General features: G+C 40.8%; 1 protein-coding gene across 1 annotated transcript in view; it reads left to right on the top strand.

The window, feature by feature from the left end:
• KLHL1 (kelch like family member 1) overlaps positions 1 to 20,590 on the top strand; it is a 445,797-nt gene that overhangs the window by 141,617 nt on the left and 283,590 nt on the right. The window contains exon 3 of the mRNA XM_037895040.2: positions 14,738 to 14,874. Within this exon, the coding sequence (XP_037750968.1) occupies positions 14,738 to 14,874 (137 nt within the window). The remainder of the gene's footprint in view (positions 1 to 14,737; positions 14,875 to 20,590) is intronic.

Here is a 20,590-nt window from a genome sequence, read left to right as displayed (position 1 = left end):
ATGTTAGTGCTGTAAAAACAGCTGTAATAGACACACTTTGAAGTTGTGTCTTGGGCAGAAACTTGGGCTCTGAAACCAAGGGAGGAGGATGGACTTCACAGAAAGAGAAAGAGGCACCCCAGGCAGCCTCCCAAGATATTTTACTACCCTTCCTCAAAAGACTATTAGACCACTCATGGAATTTGTAAGATTAGCAGACAGCAACCACTCCAACAGTGACTCTCAGTGCTTTTAAATGAAGGCATGTCTATTGGGGACAGGAAGAGGTTATATTTCTGAACTTTTTTAACCAGGGTGAAATTAGGAAAAAAAGTTAGTGGTATTTTCCAAGACTACTCACTTAATAAACACCAGCCACACAAGACACTGTATGGTGGATTGTGCAGGTGTTCAAAATACGACCATGCATGCTTTCTGGGCTTAACTCACTCTCAGTAAATGCACCCGTGTGCTCTCCTGGGTTCCTGGGGTTTCCCTTCCTTTCCCAAGACTCATATGCCCCACTGGGCTTCTTGAGTTTGGCTCCTCTTTGAGAGGGACGCTGATGCTCTTCTAGACTCTTAGGCTTGGCTTCTTAATGGGTTGGGGGGAGTGGTGATGTCTCCCAAGCCCACTCACTTGAAGTGCTGAAATGAGCTGGCACTCTAAGTAGCTTGTGCAGATCTTTATATTATGATCCTCCTTCTCCTTACTTACTGCTCTGACATTTCTGGCTTCTTTTAATCAGATTTAGGATGAGATGTCTTTTATTTTATCAATACAAATTCATCCGTCCATGATAGAAGCCACTATGATGCAAGACAAAACAGTATTTCACAGTCACTTTTATATCCTGACAGCATTACTGTATGCAGCTGTATAAAGAAAAGTTTCACATTTTATTTTTGTAATGAATACCCTTCTTAGAAAATTCTACACTAGGAGATATACATGCTACATTCACTATTTGGCTTGTTTGCTTTTACTAAATATAAGATTATAATAACTTTTTTGATTTATTTTGTATATCTGTGCATATATTTTTTGATGTACACTTGTAGCAGTAAAATGCAAAAGCTGTGTTAAACAATTTATCTTTCTTGCCTTCCTGTGAATTTGTTTACTAGAATGTAATTCAGGGTAACTACCTAACATTTTGATTCATGTGCTATATTTCAGGACATGTGGATGACAACTGCCTGATTTAAACTGCGTGAGCGTTAGCAGTAAAAATAGCAGATGTTGGAGCAATCAAGCTAATTATTTAAAACAATGTACAACAAGATGTAAATAAAACAGGAATATTAAGAGTACTGCATGTGAGTGGATATTCACCATTTTATAATGGCATCAACATTGTGACTTGAGGTGTACAAAAAACTTCATTAAATGTCAGATTTTTTTTCTGTTTGTAAATTGTTCATGAACTGATAATTTTCCTGATTGTTTTTAAACAAACAAGGGCAGTCACTGAATAATTCTTGATGGTTTACAGATGGCTGCAAAATCTTAAGAAGTTTTGGTTATTCAAATAAATCATGTAGCATAGCTTTCCCCCCCGCCCCCGCCATACACACCCCTCCGATTGGAAGTTTTGTGTAACTAATACCATTGTGAATTTCAAATCTTACAATGAAATATTAAATTCTGAATTTATTTTCAGTGAACAGTTGAACATTCATGTGTACAATGTTTGTTAGAATATAAATAGAAACCAAACTCCAAAGGTGAGCAAATACGATGAAAGCAAACTCATTTACAGTGTCAGGATTTGCTGAAAGTAAATGATTCACTCTTATTTATGTGTGTAGTCAAATTGAGTTCAGTCATTAAATGTAGCCCCGCATGGGCATAAATGTTTACAGGATCAAGACCTTTTATATTACTTTGCTCCCTTCTGCAGCCCCACACACAAATCTTCAAGATGCAGTTAAGGCTGTGATATAGTAATTATTTCTGCCAAAAATCTTTTTAGAAATAATATTTTAAAATAAAATAAAATAAAACCCAATACAATGAGTTTGCTTTTTTGGTTTCTTCATTTTAGAAATTAATTACATGTACTATTCAAATATTCTGCATTTACAAAATATATTTAACTTTCATCGAGTATCAAGAAAAAAAGTTACATTAATAGTGTTGTGGGGATAGTTTGGACTCCACATGCATTCTAGAAACCAAGAACAGTTCTTTAACGTTTTAGGAGAAAAAATATTTAAATTCCAGTGTCGCAAAAAAGTCTTTAACTATATTGTGGGCGATTTTTGTCCCCAAAATGCATTCAGAAACAAAAAACATTTTTTTAAAATGTTAGGCAAAAACCAAACAAACATAACAAACCCCTGAAATTGAAAGAACCAGCAGGAGTCTCATTCAGTGTGAGCCTATATGCAGTTTTCACACATCAACATTGATGTGGAGCATACAAATTCACTGCATTCTTCACATTGCTTGTGGATCTTCTGGGCAGCAGACCTTGGGCAAATGTAGCAGTGTCCACTGCTGAGTTTGCTAGGTGCTCCTGTTGTGGCTGGTTTTCAATGGTAGTCAAGGGATGAGAATGCTGCTTTGATAAGCATGGTGCGATGATAAGTATCACATATTTTTCTCTTTATATGTGCATCTGCAAGTCATTCTCCTAGATTGATAAGGAACAAGCGCCTTCTTTGTCTTTGTTGAGTGTGCTGTCAAGCAGGATTGTTGTGAAACCAAGTGATGAAACTTGCAATGCCAGCAATATTAAACATGTTGAAGAAAAAGAACCGTTGTCCCCCTATTGATCTTGCACCTACAGGAACACATTATTTCAAGATGATCTATGTTATCAGCACCACTTTTAGTGTCATTGTAGTGGAGAATTATGTAGGGTTTCTTTTTGGTCTCCTTTTAAAACCATGTCATGATGCCTCATCAATAGCATTATTACTGAGTTGCCCTTCTTTGGAACACAGGAAACCAGGGTTGAGTGGTCCAGCAAACCCCAACACTGATGAAAATTTTCTGTGCTGTGATGCAGATGCATCTCACTGAGATGCATATCTGGCTTGCTTTGTCATATTGTTAGAACATAGGTGAAATTTTCATTGAGGAGATCTTCACGAAGCTGAAACTGGTTAAGAAGTTATCCCCAACTGTTTGTTTCTGTCTTAGACCAGGGTTGAACACGAGCTCCTTGTTGTCTGAAGACAAGCTTGATGAACAAATCAATGGAAACATGGTCTTCCTTCTCAGAGCAGCTCTCAACATGATCCAGCACAAAGTCACGATCATCTAATACGTTGTCATCACACAACAACTGGCTTTCAGAGTTACGAATCATTTTTATAAGATCAGAAGCAGAATAACATGCCCTTTTGTTCACCATCTTGAATTATACAAAACAGAAAATCCCCTTAAGAGTCTTCTGTGTTTTCAGTATTTGGAGCACAATTCCTAGACAGAAAATCCCCTCAGGAATGTTAGGCAAAGAAAGACAGGCATCCTCAACACAGAGTCAATTGGTGCTAACAAGGCTGGATTTGAAGGGACTAACATCCCTGGAGTACCTTCATCTTAGGGTGAGACTGTATTCTGCTGCCACTGTCACTGCTATTAGTAATTAACATATGCTATTAGAATACAAGATAGAGCCATTAAAAATATAGGGTAACAGTTCAACATGTCTGAGGTACATATGTCGTTTTTTGATATAGAAAAATCTTTTTCATACCTTTTTTTCTGAACTGTGTACATGTGTGTAGGTGACTATGCCATAAAACAGCATAGTGGAGGGCCACTAGTTCATGAGCTATCACATCATATTTGCTTGTGGGGTACAGCATTACCCCACAAATGTGAATGAGGATTAGTTTATTTTTGAAACACCTTAATACTCAGAGCCAGCCTTTTAATGTTCATCATAGTGTCAGGGTTAGGGGGAAACACAAGGTGACTTTTAGCCACCTTTTCAATTGCCTGATCTTGTGGCTGCCAGTCTGGTCCCAATTTGCAATATAGAGCAGAATCAAAGCTGCTCAAAGTTGTGTCAGCTGCTTACAACCCCAAAGGATCCGTTTCAGCAGCTAAGGATCACTAATCAGTAGTGATGTCACAGCTATGTCTCCTACTTCTGGATATGTCTCATATACCAGGATCAAGGAGCAGGGGTACATTAGAGCTGTGCTAACTCAAAGCTGCCTGGGGACTTCTTGAACAAAGAAAGCCTGAGTGGGCTTGGTTAAGCTTTCCTTTTCATGTCTAAATAATACAGAGTAGTTGTAGCAGCACTGGTAAGCTATCCCATAGAGTTATAGTAAGTGTTTCATATGAAGCTTTGCATAATGATAGTTTGAGAGTGAAAGCTTAATTCCAAAAGTTTTCTGACTTTGTGATGGATGAGCCTGCTATATAATCCAACAATAGTGATATGTTACAATGGTATTAACAGTGTGAGGACCTGGTGAGTGAGGTGAGATTACTGTATAATTATAGTTGGTTATTAGAATTTCCTGTATGAATGTATTGATCTAACTTTATATGGGGTTCCTGGAAGAACAAACAGGAAAGCAACACAATAAATCTAGATAATCACATTTGAAAGACTGTTGGGCAACATAGCAGCATGAACTTACAAGGTCTGGCACGTGCGACTCTGCCTCAGGCCTGTACAGGCATGGCTGGCATCGGTCTATGTCTCCAACTGGCATAGTATGGACCGGGTGATCAGAATTCCAGACAGTGTACTGTCATCCCTTACCTGGTGGCAAGATCCCACATAGGTGCTGGAGGGAGACCCCTTCGCAACCTCGGTCTAGTCAGTGACTCTCATCTCCGATGCTTCGGACCTCAGTTGGGGAGTCCACCTGGGTGATCTCAGTACTCAAGGCCAGTCACGATTGGTCCCTGCACATCAACATCAGGGAGATCAGGGTGGTTCGCCTAGCCTACCAAACCTTTCGGACTCACATACAAGGCAGGGTGGTTCAGGTCCTAATGGACAACACCGCCATAGTCTTCTACATCAACAGACGGGGGGAGCCAGGTTGTCTTCCCTCTGTCAGGAAGCTCTTCAGCTCTGGGATTTCTGTCTGCAGCACAACATCCATCTTGTGGCCGCTCACCTCCCGAGGGCCAGGAACACCTGGGCAGACCGCCTCAGCAGGACATTCTCATCTCACCACGAGAGGTCCCTTCACCCGGAGGTGGTCAGTTCTATCTTCCATAGGTGGGGAACTCCCCAGGTGGACCTATTTGTGTCCAGGCTGAACAGAAAATGACACGTCTTTTGCTTGTTCCAGGGCAGGGACAAGGGATCCCTGTCAGATGCCTTCCTGCTCCCGTGGTTGGGGGCTCTGATGTACACCTTCCCTCCAGTGCCATTGCTTCCCAGGGTCCTCATGAAGATCAAACTGGATAGGGTGAAGGTCATCCACATAGTGCCGGCGTGGCTGCACCAGCACTGGTTCAGCACTCTGCTGGACCTCTCAGTGGCAACTCTGTTCTGGATGCCACTCAGGGTGGACCTTTTGTCTGTGAACCACAGCAGTCTCCTGCACCCAAACCTGGCAGTGCTTCACCTGACAGCTTCAGGGCTTGTCACTCTCATCCATCAAAGTCCATCTAGCGGCCATTTTGGCCTTTCACCCACCTCTTGAAGGCAGGTGGGTTTTCTCTCAGGATATCATGGCCAGATTCCTTAAGGGCCTGGATCACCTCTACCCACACATCAGGGATCCTGTTCCTCTGTGGGACTTGAATCTGGTGCTGTCGTGGCTCACGGGTCCTCCCTTTGAGGCTTTGGCTTCCTGCTCTCTCTCCTTCTTGTCCCCTGGAAGGTGGTGTTCCTGGTTGCGGTGATGTTGGACTGCTGGGTATCTGAGATTCAGGTGTCACCTTGGCCTTATACGGTCTTCTACAAGGACAAGATCCAGCTAAGACCGCACCAGGCCTTCCTGCCTAAGGTATTCTCTCAGTTTCATTCGAGCCATGACATTTACTTACTGGTTTTCTTTCCAAAGCCACATAAGTCAGAGGAGGAATGCAGGCTATATGCCCTGGACGTCAGGAGGGCTCTGGCCTTCTACATTGACAGGACCACCCATTCCATAAGTTGACACAATTATTTGTCGCTGTGGCCGACAGGATGAAAGGTCACCCTTTTTCTGCTCAGATAATTTCCTCCTGATCATTGTGTGCATTCGCTTTTGCTATGATCAAGCAAAGGTTCTGCCCCACCCCCACGCGATCATCACGACCCACTCTACCAGGGCGCAGGCCTCTTCAGCAGCCTTTTTGGCACAAGTGCCTATTCAGAACTTCCATAGAGCAGCCACCTGGTCATTCGTCCATACCTTCATGTCCCACTATGTGCTTACCCAGCAGGCCAGGGGCAATGCTGTCTTTGGTAGAGCAGCACTGCAAGCTGCCAAGCAGTGAACTCCGAGCCCACCTCCCTAGATACTGCCTGTGAGTCACCTAGAATGGAATCAACACAAGCAAGCACTCAAAGAAGAAAAAAATGGTTACCTGCCTTTCATATTTGTTGTTCTTCAAGATGAGTTGCTCATGTCCATTCCATTACTCACCCTCTTACCTCTCTCTCAGAGTTGCTGGCAAGAAGAAACCAAGAGGGTGTAGGGCCAGCTGCGCCTGATATACCGCCGCATGAGCACGGCACTCCAGAGGGCACCACAGCTGGCCCTATGGCTACCGCTAAGGAAAAAGTCTCTGACAATAGTGCACATGGGCATACACACACCTAGAATGGATTGCACATGAGCAACGCATCTTGAAGAACAACAGTTACGAAAGGAAGGTAACAGTTTGTTTATTTTTCATTTTTCTGTTGATTTCATCTGCAGTATTTGAATACACTTTGTATATTGACGGATTATTACTTTAAAAATATATCATTGTTGTGTTTTCTCTAAGATGTTTGTAGATTTTTTCCTGAAAGTGTGCATTTAGGGCTAAAAGAAAAGGAGTACTTTTGGCACCTTAGAGACTAACAAATTTATTCGAGCATAAGCTTTTGTGAGCTACAGCTCACTTCATTGGATGCATGCAGTGGAAAATGGGGAGATCTTATATACACAGAGAACATGAAACAATGGGTGTTAACATACACACTGTAACAAGAGTGATCAGGTAAGGTGAGCTATTACCAGCAGGAGAGGAAAAAACAAACAAACAAACAAAAAACCTTTTGTAGTGATAATCAAGGTGGGCCATTTCCAGCAGTTGACAAGACATGTGAGGAACTGACCGCTATACTGACCGCTATACTTACCTACATGCCTCCAGTTTTCATCCAGACCACACCACACGATCCGTTGTCTACTGCCAAGCTACGATACAACCAGATTTGCTCCAACCCCTCAGACAGAGACAAACACCTACAAGATCTCTATCAAGCGTTCTTACAACTACAGTACCCACCTGCTGAAGTGAAGAAACAGATTGACAGAGCCAGAAGTTACCTACTACAGGACAGGCCCAACAAAGAAAATAACAGAACGCCGCTAGCCATCACCTTCAGCCCCCAACTAAAACCTCTCCAGCGCATCATCAAGGATCTACAACCTATCCTGAAGGACGACCCCTCACTCTCACAGATCTTGGGAGACAGGCCAGTCCTTGCTTACAGACAGCTCCCCAACCTGAAGCAAATAGTCACCAGCAACCACACACCACACAACAAAAACACCAACCCAGGAACCTATCCTTGCAACAAAGCCCGTTGCCAACTGTTTTCCACATATCTATTCAGGGGACACCATCATAGGGCCTAATCACATCAGCCACGCTATCAGAGGCTCGTTCACCTGCACATCTACTAGTGTGATATATGCCATCATGTGCCAGCAATGCCCCTCTGCCATGTACGTTGGCCAAACCGAACAGTCTCTATGTAAAAGAATAAACGGACACAAATCAGACGTCAAGAATTATAACATTCAAAAACCAGTCGGAGAACACTTCAATCTCTCTGGTCACTCGATTACAGACCTAAAAGTGGCAATTCTTCAACAAAAAAACTTCAAAAACAGACTGCAATGAGAGACTGCTGAATTGGAATTAATTTGCAAACTGGATACAATTAACTTAGGCTTGAGTAAAGACTGGTTGTGGATGTGCATTACACAAACATGTAATGGATGTTTATTCCCCCCCTTACTTTTCCTCACATGTTCTTGTCAACTGCTGGAAATGGCCCACCTTGATTATCACTACAAAAGGTTTTTCTTCTGTCCTGCTGGTAATAGCGCACCTTACCTGATCACTCTTGTTACAGTGTGTATGGTAACACCCATTGTTTCATGTTCTCTGTGTATATGGTAACACCCATTGTTTCATGTTCTCTGTGTATATAAAATCTCCCCACTGTATTTTCCACTGCATGCATCTGATGAAGTGAGCTGTAGCTCAAGAAAGCTTATACTCAAATAAATTTGTTAGTCTCTAAGGTGCCACAAGTACTCCTGTTCTTTTTGAGGATACAGATTAACACGGCTGCTACTCTGAAACATGTCATTTAGGACTAGATTATGTATTTAGAAGTAGCCCTGAATACAGGCTGGCACATAGCTGCACTGCCACAAGAGTAGCCTAGGCTGAAACCCAGAGTTTAAGAATGGCCTTGTCCAGATTATTACTCTGTCATGATGGCCCAGCTATGCTACCCAATATATTGGAAGGAACAACTGTGGCTCTCTCCACTCCTCACCCATCTCTGCCCACTCCCTAATATGGAGGGGAGGGAGAAGTACTGGAGACATAGCTCCTGCTTCCCATCCTGAATGTGTATCAGAGAATCAGGGAAGTTAAGTTAAGTGATGTGTTACTCTGCCTTACATCCCTATGTCAGCTGGATTATATTCTGGCTCTTACATTACTGAAGCTGAAATAAATTTCCATTACTAATTCCTGAGAATAGATAGACAGTCAAATATGGCTCTTGAGAAAGTTTTATAGTAATATGGTGCAGGGTGAGCATGCAGTCTGACATGAATAAAAGGCAGACATAATAAACAAAATTTACAAAGCCCTACAAGTACCATTCTAAAATTATAGTGCACCTAAAACTCCTAATCAGCACCCTATAAAGTGAAATGAGCAGGCCTCCCTCACAAAATCTAGAAGAAATTTAGGCCTGGGTCCAAAAAGGGACTTGAGCATTGCAATGCTGAGTGTCACAAATCCTATCTTTTCGGCAACCAGAAAATCACTGGAACAACAATGCGATCTACAAAACCTCAGTTACGTGTGTAGGCTCCCTCTACAATGAATAAGGAGAGAGACATTAGAATGTTATCCCCAAAAGACAGCATTCTAGGTAGTGTGGTTAGAGCACTCATCTGAGAGGTGGCAGATCACTGTTCACATCCCCTGAGATAGGTGCTAGACCAGGGTTTGGCAACCTTTGGCATGCAGCCCGTCAGGGAAATCTGCTGGCGGGCCGGGGCAGTTTGTCTACCTGCAGCGTCCGCAGGTTCGGCCAATCACAGCTCCCACTGGCCGCAATTCACCGTTCCAGGCCAATGGAGGCTGCAGGAAGCAGCATGGGCCGAGGGATGTGTTGGCCGCCGCTTCCCGCAGCCCCATTGGCCTGGAATGGAGAACCGCTGCCAGTGGAGGCTGCGATCGGCCGAACCTGCGGATGCTGCAGGTGAACAAACCATCCCAGCCCGTGAGCAGATTTCCCTGATGGGCCGTGTGCCAAAAGTTGCCGATGCTTATGCTAGACTGAACTCCCTGAGAGGGTGATGCTTAACACACATGCCCCTCATTGGCATCTCCTGTTAGCTATCTTAGGTGGCTCCCTGCTCAGTATGCTGGCTTTTGTGAATCCCATTTTTAGGTGCCCGTTTCCCTACACTCTTTGTGTAGGAAGCCTGAGTGCCTAACTCAAGCTTTGTGCATCCCACTGAGTTTTGAATAGGCATTGCAACATCTAATTCCCTTTGTGAACCTAGTCCTCTCATCCTAACTTTTCTTCCCCACGAACTTCTTCTTGTAGATATTTATATGAAAAGTGGTGCTACAGGAAAATACAAAAATAAATATGGAAACCCATTTTAGACTTAATTAGCAAAAAGTAAATTTCCCAATTCTGCCACTCTGCTTGTCATGGTAACAGAACACAGGTCAAGAGATCAGATTCATAATTTTTTTAAGGTTGAAGAGATGATTAGATCATCTTGTCTGACCTCCTGCATAACACATAGGCAATAGAGATTTCACCCAGTTACCCCTGTATTGAGCCCAGTAACCTGTGTTTTACTACAAGCATCCAATCTTGAGTTGGAGACATCACAAGATGGAGAATCCACCACTTCTTTGGTAGCTTGTCTCAGTGGCTAGTCACCTCCACTGTCAAACATATGCTCCTTATATCTGATTGAATTTGTTGACCTTCAACTTCCAGTAAATGTTTCTTATTATACCTTTCTCCACTAGGTTAAAGAGCTCTTTAATACTTGGTATTTTCTCCCTGTGAAGCTACATAGACACTACGATCTAGTCACCTTTCAGCCTTCTTTTTGATAAATTGAACAGATCGAGCTCCTGAAGGACTCCTACTCACCTGTTTGTGCATTCACAGGCTGCATTAACCCTTCTGGCCACCCTGGAAGCTCATTTTTTGTTCCTTGTCCATTTTGAGCACTAACTCCTTTTCACAATCATTGCTTTCCAGGATACAGTTCCCCTACTGTAGCCTTCATTTTTGTTTTTCCGCTTCCAGTACCTGTTGAAACCATGATGTACCAAGGGTAGCAAATAAAGAATGAATGGTAGAGAGACGTAATCAAATTATTTTGATCTTGAGGGAATGCTTTCTCCAGTAATTTTTGTTGAAGGTTCATCTCTATTTTTATTCAAACCAGGTTGCCTATTTTAAAATCGAGCATTTTCTGCAGACCCATAACATGAAGTATTTTTATATAATTCTACATTACTGCATCAAGTAAAATATCTTTTGTGTCTCACCATCAGAAAAAGGGCAATATTTTTAATGTAAAATATTTCTGAATGCTGAAGCAGATGCCATTAGTGTCTTTCTCTTCTCATTTATACTGCTGTAAATCTGGAGCAATTCCACTGCAGTCAATGGAATAAACTAGCATGAGAAGAATTAGGCCCTAAATGTCCTTACGCAGTAAGGAACCCCGAGATGTTTCCTGCTGTGTGACTGGACATTTGTATGTAGACTTGTGACATTACCCAGGGTACCATCTGGACTGCTGAATAGCTGTGACTCCTCAGTTCTCCAACTTGGGGTGCCTTTTACACTGCTTTAGTCATGAACAGCCACTCCTGGCTCATTAACACACAGCCTCCAGCTTGTAACTTGCTCTCAGTTACACAGCATTGAGTGCTACTAGCTAGCCAGTCATGAATCACACTGCAGAAGAACACCAGAAGATTCTCTAGTTCCAAACTTTCCCCCAGAAATGCGTGTCCTATATTTCCCAGCACACTACTGAACAGTGCAAGGTCATGTAAAGTCTGTCATTTCATCACAGGAAAATGATATGACCAGCGTTGCTATCCCAAATGGAGTTTCCCTCACATTTAATCCAAACACACTGGTTAAGATAAAACAATAAGATAAGTTTATAACTACCAGAAAGAAAAGAAAGATTTTAAGTGTCTAGAAGTAAAGAGGCATAAAAGTGAGGATTGGTTACAAAATAAATAAAAGATGAAATGCAACTGACATCTAACTTAACAAGCTAGAAGGGATTCAAAGAAAATATCTCTCTCACCAGATATTTTGCAGTCCACCAGTTGAGTTTCTTTTCAGCCAGGATCTCGCCCTCCCCCCACAAAGTTCAGTTCTGTAGGAGTCGTTGATGTCATAAGCAGAGGTGAAGGAGGAGAGTGAGGTAAAGCATTTTTCTCCCCTCTTTATAATTCAGTTTCTTGAACTAGAGACATCCTTGCTCAGTCATAGTGAAAAATAGTCTCTTGTGGGTGTGAGTTTTAGGTCATCCTTGTGATGGAATGTAAATTTCTTGTTCACACTTTCTCCCCTGCTGGATAATGTTCAGTTAACTAAGTTATAGTCTTGTTGTCTCTGCAAAACTGTTTTTGGCCTGCTTTCTAACTCTGGAGCATGTTACAGCATTGTTATAGAGTAGAATCTTATAATTGTACATACAATGTTGATACACACATTTTACCAGGACAGTAATGTTCAGCAGACTGAGTTGTCAAACGATACTCACAAGACGTACTTTGTACAAAATATATCATAACTTTCTAACAGAGTGATCATAGGGGCCTAGGCTGTCACAAGACTGCTGGGAAAATTATAAGGCATCATTGTACTATGAAAGAAGTCAGACAGAAATAAAATGGGAAAAGCTTGCCAGTACATAACATGCTGCAAGTGGAAACAGGAAAGTTTTGGGGGTTATTGGGAGCAGGTTGCAATTCCAGCTAATGGTTGGTGCAATTAAGAAGTCAATATTTCTTTCAGTATCTTGGATTTTTCCTCTCCCCCACAAATTATTTTTCTCTCCATGAATCATCTCTGAAGCTATGTGAAGAACTGGATGTAATGATCTTCAGAGGAAGAGAGATTCATTAGTATATTCCCATGGCCAAGGCAGTAGTTGGAAAAAAGTAAATGACATCCATGAGACAACTGACCTTTCTGTTGAATAGGTCAGCATACCTCTAGGCCAAGATTTACAACTAGTTGTAGCCTCGAGAGGTGCAGAAAGTAGTAGATCACTATAGATGAATTAAGCCCTTTGATATCTTTTTTTTAATGCTATTTGAATATTGGATGTTTGTGAAGCACTAGTATGATTTAATAAAGTGTTACCTTTCAAAAAAATAATTAGGAAGTGTCTTTCAATTGAATTTCACTTGTTTAATAAATAATATTAAAGGGAAAAAAGTTTTAGAATGTTGTGGAATTATTGGTCTTTTCCGTTGCTAATATAGCTATTTTTTCACGATTAGTATGTTACTCAGATGTTGCTGTAGGCTATTTTTAAAGAAATCCTAACTAGTCCCTAGGCAAAATCTTGGCTCGTTTGTGTGGGTGTGCTAGTGCAGATGGCTAGTCCAAGTAGCCTCTTCACAATCCCCTTGCTTGCCCTTGGAGAGGCTTGGCAAGAGATATGAATAGCACTCCTGTCCTTCACTGCTATATTTCTTCCATCCACTGCACCTCTGAGTTAGGTCAGGAATTCTCCCTTTATTTGGATATGTTATAATATAACATCAATAATGTATGACTTTGTTATGAATGGTGAAAATTAGAGAAAAGATATTTAATTGTTTTAAAAGAATATTGTTCAACTTTATTTAATCAGTGCATTTTTACACAGTATTTTTATCCATCGGAAGCCTATGAATCTGTGAATAGCATTTTAATGAAGTAAAGTTCTCCTTTGAAGTTTAGCCAACCTTTGATGTTTTTTTAATCAGCCATTACTTCGAAGTCTAATTGTCTAATTTACAGCTAGGTTATTAAATCCAAGACAATAATTAATAAATAAAAAACAATATGGGATTCGTCACATGGGAATAAGGTCATGCCTTAGATGTGAGATTTAAAACAAAATGACTTACTATCTACTACTTGAGACAGACTTTATCTGACAGAATGTTTCCAAGTATTAAATAATACTTTGATCATGAATCAGTTAGGAGTCTCTTGAGAGCCAAATAAAAGTATTGTCTTTTTTTTAAAGTGCTGTATTGTGATGTATTTTTCTCTTATTGTCATTAAAGGCCCGATAGAATAAGTATGTGAATGTATCAGATCTGGATGTGATGATTGCTACTGAATACACATCCTCATGCAAGGGGAGTGAGCATCTCCCAGGGCTGTTCCTGCCCCTTCTCGCAGCTATGCACTTGTGCATTGACTGTTCTGAGAATATAAGACTAGGACTATTGTTATGGATTATTACAGTGTGTAGGACTTATTCTGTGTTTAGGTCCCCCCCCAAACATTTTCTGATCCTATTATTTTCTGTAAATGTCCACGCCTGACAAAGGGCCCAACGTCACATTGTTGTAAGTTGACATTTGAATGAATGTTTAAAGATCTGGTGTTTGGGTCTTAAAAAATAGGATATTCCTCATATATATTTCTTTCAGTATCTTAGTTTTATACAAATTATGTCCCCAGACAGACCAGCCATAGATGGTAGCAATTAAGCAATTAATTTTCTATATGCAGTGTCTCCTAAATAAACAATTTGTTTCCACTAGATTTTGATGTTTATGGTCACGTTTAATAGTACCTTACACTATAAATAATCCCACTGAAATCTAAATTGTTATGTGTGGAGTTCAGATACTGCTTGCTGTGAGTAAAGGTACCACAATCTGACCTTTCTGGAAGGTGTTAAGAGCACCTCTGATCCATGGTACCAGTTTCTCTCATAATCTGGCTTTGACCCCAGGTGGTGGTTATCTTAACCAAAGTGACATTGTTTCTGATACTGACTGATAGGGCCTCAGCGACTAAGACTGTAAACCAATTTGCCTATTCTGCTTTTGTACTTCTGTGCTTATGCACCACTTGAGTTACACTGTGATGCAAAAACAAATTATAATGAGAAGCATTAGCCCACTTGTAATTTTATATCTCTCCACCTACAGATATTAATAAAATACCGATGCTACTTTGTACTTATATTAAAATAACATTTTAAACAAATAAAAATCCGTGAGTGTTCTTAATGTAAGCATTTTAGGGAACTAATGGAAATGCAGTAATTTTACTGACACCTGTGTCACTTTTTTGTAGGCTTGTTCTCAGTTCTGTCTCTGACTACTTTGCTGCCATGTTCACAAGTGATGTTTGTGAGGCCAAGCAAGAGGAGATCAAAATGGAAGGCATAGACCCTAATGCGCTGTGGGATCTTGTTCAGTTTTCATACACAGGTACTATAATGTGTTCATTATGTTTCTTAGAAAGGAGGATATTGATATTTGTTTCCTACGAGTTAACTGGAGGTATATGGTATTAAAATATATGTATTTTTCTTAATCATTATTAATTTAAAACCCTTCATTTAACATGTGTTTGGAATATTAAATGTCATTCTATTTTTGTATCCATCATCATTCTGCACCTTGGACTGTGAACTCAAACCTCCAAAACCTATATAGGATCTGGCTTGGTGGAAACTTGGAGTGTTCAGGAAAGGGCATTTTTTAGATAGTCAGTAAGTGGCATTCTCCTCAGTGTGCCAGCTGTGATCTAGCATGGTATTATCTATCGCAGCTGAGAAAAGCACTGTATATTGGATAATCCTAAAACACAGGTTCTTTAATGGCCATATATGGTCAGGACCTATGACACTTTTTGGAAGTACAGGAGTGTCCTAATGTCCTGGTCAAATTCCATTTACATAATACTTTTAAAAAATTCCTGTTTTAGTTTGAATTGGATACAGTCTTCTTCACTTCCTGCTCTAGTCTTTCAATCTGTTGTGTAATGTTTCTCTATGTTACTGAACTGCTGTGTTTTTCTGAACAGCTGCTGTATTTTATTACTGCGTGAGGTCAGATTGTATATATGTATCTCACACACAAAAACAACATTACAAGAATGTTAAGGTTGCAAAGTCAAGCACTCAAAAGACGGGAAATACCAGAATTAAGGTTGTCTGTGCAACTTTAATTTGCCCCCTTATGTGTATGAATAATGATACAGCCATTAATTATGTGATCACATACTGGTTTTTACCACAGTGTACCAGCCTCATTCAGTCCACAAAATGGTGGTGGTGACTGAATGAGCTGCTATTCAATGTTTTTGTTTTTTTCCTCACTGTTCAGTGTGTAGCCCCAGGCACTATTTACAGCACACTATTCCAAATCTTTTCAGATTATACAATTATTAATTTCATCGTGGGCTTTTATTTTCCCCATGGTGCTCATTACTGTAATATTTGAGTGCTTCACAAACATTAATTAATTATTTTCAAAGTACTCATGTAAATTCAAGGGATTATATTATCCCCAATTTACACATGAGGAAGTGAGACACAGAAGGACTGTGTTCAAAAGTGCCCACTACTTTGGGATGTGCAGTATGAGACACATACGCCTGATTTATCAGCATACTTAGTGAAGGAACAAAATATGGACACCGTGTAGAATTAAGCATGTGGGTTTATTATGCACAGCGCTGGTGGAGTGTTACCTTGCTTATTAGGCTTAGAGACACTGCCAAACAATTGATTACAATGGATTATATGGATTTTTCATGGGTGGATGGAAATGACAGGGTAGGCAGTCCCAAACCCCTGGATAGGTCTAGCAGCAAGACAAGATAAGCACAGTAGCCAATAGTTAAAGATTACATAATGTTCTGCCCATGGTTTTAAGTTAACACATGACACTTAATTAGTACACAGGTGTTTTTTCTTTAAACAATATATAGAGTGTGTTAGTATAAAATATATAGTTGAATTTTCATTTGGGATTCATAGGAATGAAGTAGCTCCCCTGATTGTTCGACAGGTACACACCTAGGAGTTAAAACAAAAGGACAAATGAAAAGAATATAGCAATAAAGATTGACTTTTAGTTGTTCATTTGTGTTTCTAAGGCTGGCACTGGCAATGGCTTGGAGGAGAGATGCACATCTGTGAGAAGGAGGATATTATATCTCATACTGACATGTTTGAACCTCTTCCATAAACTCAAGGCTGGTGTGTAGGAAGGCACCTCTTCCACAGAAGAAACAGGGCCCCTTTTATTTTTTAGGTTTGTTTGCATTATATAGCACTTTTATGCGATGGTTCTTATGGTACCCAGGCCTGTGAGTCACCTTGTTACGCCCCTGGCCCTGGCGAGAGAGAGACTTGTTGTGCTTAACTGGCTGTCAGCTACTTGACACCGCCACTTCAGCCTGGTAGCCCCCCTCCCAAACAATCTCCTCTGGGCTATGTCAGCCTTTACTTTATTTTGAAGGTTAACAATAGATGTACCCCACTCTTTAAGCCTCTTTGAAGTATACTCTGTAGTGTCCAGCCCCTTCTCTACTGAACAGGTCACAGAAGTACCACATTAGCTGTACACACCAGCTTGAATGACTCAACTCAGGATCAGCACCCTGCACAATACTACCACACTGAGATATATTTATAGTGAAAACAATTGTAAGTTTATTACCAAAGATCAAGATTGTCTGTGTATATAATAATGTCTTCTGAAATTTCCATAGTATGCATCCGATGAAGTGAGCTGTAGCTCACGAAAGCTCATGCTCAAATAAATTGGTTAGTCTCTAAGGTGCCACAAGTACTCCTTTTCTTTTTTCAAGATTTAAGAGAATGTGAACAAGAATGTGAGACAAAAATGCACAACTTTGCTGAGTTTTAGCTGCTGAAAAATCTCAGTTTGCACACACTGGGTTGCAATTAACTTTGGGAATATAAGAGAAAAGCAAGGAAGACAACTTTATCCTGCACCTAGGAAGTAACCGGGCAGTGTGATTACATTCATGAAAATAGGATCACAACTAGCCCTGCAGAAGACATTTAGGGTGAGAAACTTATTCAGACTGGAGGTTGGCCTGTTAAGTTTAGTCTCTAGGAATCATGTTATGATTTTGTTTTAGATGCAACCCTTCTGTTTTCAGGCAAAAAAGGCAACCCTGCACCACATTTCTAGTCCTCATACCAAAGGCTGGGGCTGCTAGACAGCTGGTCAATAAAACTTTTGTAATAACGTTTTTTTGAGATGGGTAAAACATTTTTTCTCTTATATTATTACCTGAAATGGCTAAAACATTTTAGCTGAAACTTTTTAGAAAAATTCAGCCTGAGGGAAACCCGTGAGATTTTTTAGGCCCAGCTTGACAAAGCCCTGGCTGGGATGATTTAGTTGGCGTTGGTCCTGCTCTGAGCAGGGCGGGTGGATTAGATGACCTCCTGAGGTCTCTTCCAACCCTAATCTTCTATGATTCTGTGATATGGAAATTTGCAGCTGAACAGTGAAAGTTTGTCAAAGAAGTGGGAAGTGTCAGGCAAACATAAGTGCAGCAGATACTACCATCTCTGACTATAAAACTAATGTATTAGAGATCAGCTAAGAGTGGAAAGGCAGATCCAAACCCTCTCAAACTTTAGCTAAGTTTAGCTTTGGATATGAACTTTGGGGCTCGGGCACACCTCTATACACAGGGTCCAATGCTTGGTTCTGAACCCACTCAAACTTTGTGGAAATTTGTATATAAATCAGGATTTTAACTGTACATCTTAGGTCCATTTCAGATAATTAGATATTATATGTTAAACGCTGGTAAATAGTTATTCACTGTCTGAGTTAGTTAACATCAAAGTTCGTAGAAGCTTGATTCTTTAAATTGATCTGCTAAGGGCTACTGAGTACAGGAGCAGGGGCAAAGTCTGAAGTGTGAGCTTTCCAGAAGAGACTGCAAAAAGGCCATCAGTATTTTATCAGATTTCCACCATGCTGGTGTCCTTCCATCTACAATTTATAAACATCCAGGAATTTCTTCTGTGGGATGCCCATGTTAGGTTTCCAGTTTGTAGAGAGGCAGTAATTGACTTTACTGGCTCCATTTGTCAGAATTAGACAAGGAAATCTCCATAATTATATCTGGATATGTGATACCAAAAATTACGTTAATTTCAGATTTAGTTGCTGTTGTCTGAGGCAAAGTCTTTACCTGGGGGCAGTTGAGTGTTACAGTAAATCAAAGATGATTATGGGCTGATAGCAGTTTTTGAAGAAACCTATTAGAACAGAAAAAAGTGAGCTCACCGTACATGCTGCCAGTATAACATTGCCAGCAGTTTTAAACAGGGTGTGATGCTGTCATAAATATAAAGGGAAGGGTAGACCCCTTTAAAATCCCTCCTGGCCAGAGGAAAAATCCTCTCACCTGTAAAGGGTTAAGAAGCTAAAGGTAACCTCGCTGGTACCTGACCAAAATGATCAATGAGGAGACAAGATACTTTCAAAAGCTGGGAGGAGGGAGAGAAACAAAGGGTCTGGGTCTGTCTGTATGCTGCTTTTGCCGGGGATAGACCAGGAATGGAGTCTTAGAACTTTAGTAAGTAATCTAGCTAGGTATGTGTTAGATTATGATTTCTTTAAATGGCTGAGAAAAGAACTGTGCTGAATAGAATGACTATTCCTGTCTGTGTGTCTTTTTTGTAACTTAAGGTTTTGCCTAGAGGGATTCTCTATGTTTTGAATCTAATTACCCTGTAAGGTATCTACCATCCTGATTTTACAGAGGTGATTCCTTTACTTCTATTAAAAGTCTTCTTGTAAGAAAACTGAATGCTTTTTCATTGTTCTCAGATCCAAGGGTTTGGGTCTGTGGTCACCTATGCAAATTGGTGAGGATTTTTACCAAACCTTCCCCAGGAAGTGGGGTGCAAGGGTTGGGAGGATCTTGCGGGGAAAGACGTGTCCAAACTACGTTTCCCAGTAAACCCAGTTAGAGTTTGGTGGTGGCGGTGGAGATCCAAGGTCAAAGGATAAAATTAATTTGTACCTTGGGGAAGTTTTAACCTAAGCTGGTGAAATTAAGCTTAGGAGGTTTTCATGCAGGTCCCCACATCTGTACCCTAGAGTTCAGAGTGGGGGAGGAACCTTGACATGGTGGCAGAGTGGTAGAATTAACCTGAAATCATTTTGAGATCAATTTGAGATTTTTTGAACCAGAAAAACAGATTTTAAAAAGGAAATATTTTTTTTCCTTTGGGGCTGCTGGAAAGGAGGTCCAGCTGAAAGCAGCTAGTTTTTTCTCTGCTTTGGGGCCAGAGCAGAGACAAAAGGGGATTATCTTTGTGAATTACAGGTTTTCTTTGCTTGGAGGCAGGGTACTTAACTCCTGCAGGGAAATTCACAGTCTTCCAAACCAGAGTTTTTTTTTTTTCCTAAAAGTAAACAGGTGGGGGTGTTCTACCCATTTGCCTGGAGACAAAAGTGGCAGAGACAAAGGGAATTGTCTTTTTCTGTAGGCTGACAATCACTATCAGAGAATAGGTATCCTATTCCAGCACAGCAAAATTTTACAAACCAAGTTTTGTTTATTTTATTTCTAACCCTTGGGTGTAAAGTTAGTTAAAAACAGAGAGGTAAAGATGACAGACACCAAGGCACTACACAAATTGGAGTTAGCCAAACTGGAGACAATGAAAGAAACCGAAAAAGCTCTAGAAGCTGCTCACAGGAGAGCAATGGAGGCAAAGGACAAAGAGATGGAGGCAAAGGACAAAGAAAGGGAGGCAGCGAAAGAGGCAGAACAACACCGAGCGACTGCTCACAGGAGAGCTATGGAAGCAAGGGACAAAGAAATGGAGGCAAGGGCCAAAGAACTGGAGGAGAAGGAAAAAGAGAGGAAGCATGTGGAGGAGATGGAGAAGATAAAGGCTCAGCAGAATATACCAACAAACCCTAGCAATCCTTCTCCAGGTACCACTTCCCATCCCAGAAAGTTCCCCACCTACAAGGCAGGTGATGATACTGAGGCCTTCTTAGAAAACTTCGAAAGGGCCTGCCTTGGGTACAGCATCTCTACCGACCAATACATGGTAGAGCTGAGGCCGCAGCTCAGTGGACCCTTAGCTGAGGTGGCAGCTGAAATGCCTAAGGAACACATGAACAA

This window comes from Chelonia mydas, chromosome 1, assembly GCF_015237465.2.
Source record: "Chelonia mydas isolate rCheMyd1 chromosome 1, rCheMyd1.pri.v2, whole genome shotgun sequence".
Taxonomy (NCBI): domain Eukaryota; kingdom Metazoa; phylum Chordata; order Testudines; family Cheloniidae; genus Chelonia; species Chelonia mydas.
Note: the sequence above shows the minus strand (reverse complement) of the source record. Positions and strands in the feature narration are given on the sequence as shown.